Source organism: Salvelinus sp. IW2-2015, unplaced genomic scaffold, assembly GCF_002910315.2.
Source record: "Salvelinus sp. IW2-2015 unplaced genomic scaffold, ASM291031v2 Un_scaffold1963, whole genome shotgun sequence".
Lineage (NCBI taxonomy): Eukaryota > Metazoa > Chordata > Actinopteri > Salmoniformes > Salmonidae > Salvelinus > Salvelinus sp. IW2-2015.
Window position 1 is genome coordinate 145,321 of NW_019943316.1, and position 2,457 is coordinate 147,777.

The window sequence follows — 2,457 nt, forward strand, 5'->3', positions numbered from 1 at the left end:
GGCACCGGGGAGGAGGGGGGCTGCTCGGCCGTGCTGCCCGGGATGGGCTGCTGGGAGAAGGTCAGATGGTTGTGGTTGTGGTTGGGGCCCGGAGGGGAGTGGTCGGACAGGCCGTCCAAGTCTGCTAGAGGAGGGGAAAGAGAGGAGAGAGAGGGTCAATTTAAATACTTTGAATACTGGCTGAAGAGTACAGCAGAAAATGCCCAGACAGAATGTACCAATGCACACTGTCCAACCCACTCAGATGAGTAAAACAGACTTTGAAATTGAAAACAGTGCATCAGGCCAAATCTCTGAGCAACAAAACTTTACAGCCTCTGAACAAACCTGTGTCCCTGTGATAAGACATAGCTGTTCAGACACTTGCCTGTCTAAAAAGCCCCACCCTAGATTCAGGCCCCAGATAAAGGGCCTCAGTGTGCGACCTGCAGACAGCCCCCAGAGCCTTGGCAGCTCCCGGAATTAGTTTATAAAGTTAGTTTATATGGCCCAATCATGTGAGCAATAAAAACAAGTGTGTGTGTGTGTGTGTGTGTGTGTGTATGTATGTTTGTGTGTGTGTATGTCTGCGCATACTGGGAGACAGATATTCCCTGAATCGCTCTTTATGTCCCTAATTCTAAAACAAGGTACGGAAGCTAGCCAATATGATATTTTTGGGGACGGCCTAAATATAACCCCAGGGAGGGGAGAGAGAAGAGAGCGAGAGCGAGAGAGGGAGAGCGAGAGCGAGAGCGAGAGTGAGAGAGAGGGAGAGGCAGAGAGAGAGAGAGAGAGAGAGGGAGAGGCAGAGAGAGGGAGAGGGAGAGGGAGAGGGAGAGGGAGAGGGAGAGGGAGAGGATCTCTACCTTGTAAGGAGCATCCTAGACATGACCTCTTCCTCGTGCCTAAGGAAAAATGAATGTACTATTTATGGTGTCTCTCATTTTGGGAATATTTAAGTCCATAATGGCAGCTTGTGAGTATTTTGAGCTCTGTCTAAATTACACGTCTGTGGATGAAAATAATAATTTTAAAAATCTAAGAGGATATCAAAGTGACTATGATTGAATGTGAGGTTTCGTCAGACTGGATCTGCTTGAATCTTCTGAGGTTTTCTATCTAAAGAATTCATATAGATTTAATCATTTACATGCACTGAACTCAGAATAGTATCGCTTAAATTATCCATATAATTTACACCTAGATGTGTGAAACTGCCATCATGGGGCCAAAAAATCATATTGAATCATATAAATCATATTTCTGAGAAGCATAAATTGGTGTAAGGAAGAGAAAATCTTCCACAAACTCAATATTTCAGCGAGAGATAAAAGATTGAGTGCCTGGAAGAGTTCCAAAAATCCACACAATAATCACAAATATAGCAGCATGTTTTCTTAACTGTCAGGAAACACAACAACCGGCCAAAACTGTTCTTTTCAGTATTTGTCAAAACAAATTATTAAGAAAAAAAAGGGGGTAATAATTACATCTCTCCCATAATCCTCGGCATTCCCTGGCTGTGATGATTCGCTCTTGTCTCTCTACTCTGTGCTCACACACATTGCTGGGGGGCATGCTCACAAATACACACACACACAGACTGAACGCACACAAACACAGCATTTCCATGAAAAAAATAAAAAAAAGGGGTGGCAGAAAAGCACGGCAGGCCCTGGAGAAAAAGCAGCCACAGAAGCGGGAGTCCTTGTGTGGAATCCAGCCACAAAAGAGTCCCGGATTAAACACACAATGGGAATGGGATGTGGGTTGAGAGAGGGAGGGAGGGAGGAGAGAGAAAGAGGGAGAGAGAGAGAGAGATGGAGAGAGAGAGAGAGATGGGGGAGAGAGGGAGCGGGGGAGAGCGAGAGAGAGAGAGAGCGAGAGGGTGGGGGGTGTCTAAAAACCCATGGAACTCTGTCTCCTGCTGGATAGGGGGACTGCTCTCACACTTCAACAGAGTAGAGACCACTTTGCTGGGTCCCATAGAGGCAGACTCTGACAGCAGAGACTGTCGACCAGGGCCCTTCAATGTGTTTAACCAGACGCATTTTCAATTACAGACAGTGTCTCGATGTAAGGCAATATAACTACACTGCCCATGGTGGTAGACTAAGTGTATGTTTATGAAASTACAGTGGCACTGAAGCACAAAGGAGAGACTWACAYRCTCMCTTTYAACAGTGSCCTCTATGCCATCGCTGCCACTCAACGGGCACGCATAGTAGGCATCCTTTCATGAATATTAAGGTTGAGAGTGTCGCTGTGGGTGACAAACAGTCACCTGAGGGGTGCCAGCTTTTGCAGGGACTGGGTAGGGACACAGTGCAGTGTGTGTGCCCACAGACGGTGTGTGTGTGGCCATGTGACGTACCTAGTGTGTTGGCACGTGGGCTGTCGTGGAGGACACACGTCCCCAGGTAGCCCTCCAGCTGCGAGGGTTGGCGCATGCCTGCACAGACGTGTGGGCAAGAC

The 2,457-nt window shown here is 47.4% G+C and overlaps 1 protein-coding gene across 1 annotated transcript in view; it reads right to left on the minus strand.

The window, feature by feature from the left end:
* Nucleotides 1-2,432, minus strand: part of LOC112072572 (DNA-binding protein SATB1-like) — a 25,860-nt gene extending 23,428 nt beyond the window's left edge. The window contains exons 1-2 of the mRNA XM_024139963.2: nt 2,357-2,432; nt 6-124 (exon numbers count right to left, since the gene is read on the minus strand). Of these exons, the coding sequence (XP_023995731.2) occupies nt 6-124; nt 2,357-2,432 (195 nt within the window). The remainder of the gene's footprint in view (nt 1-5; nt 125-2,356) is intronic.
* Between the last annotated feature and the right edge of the window lie 25 nt (nt 2,433-2,457).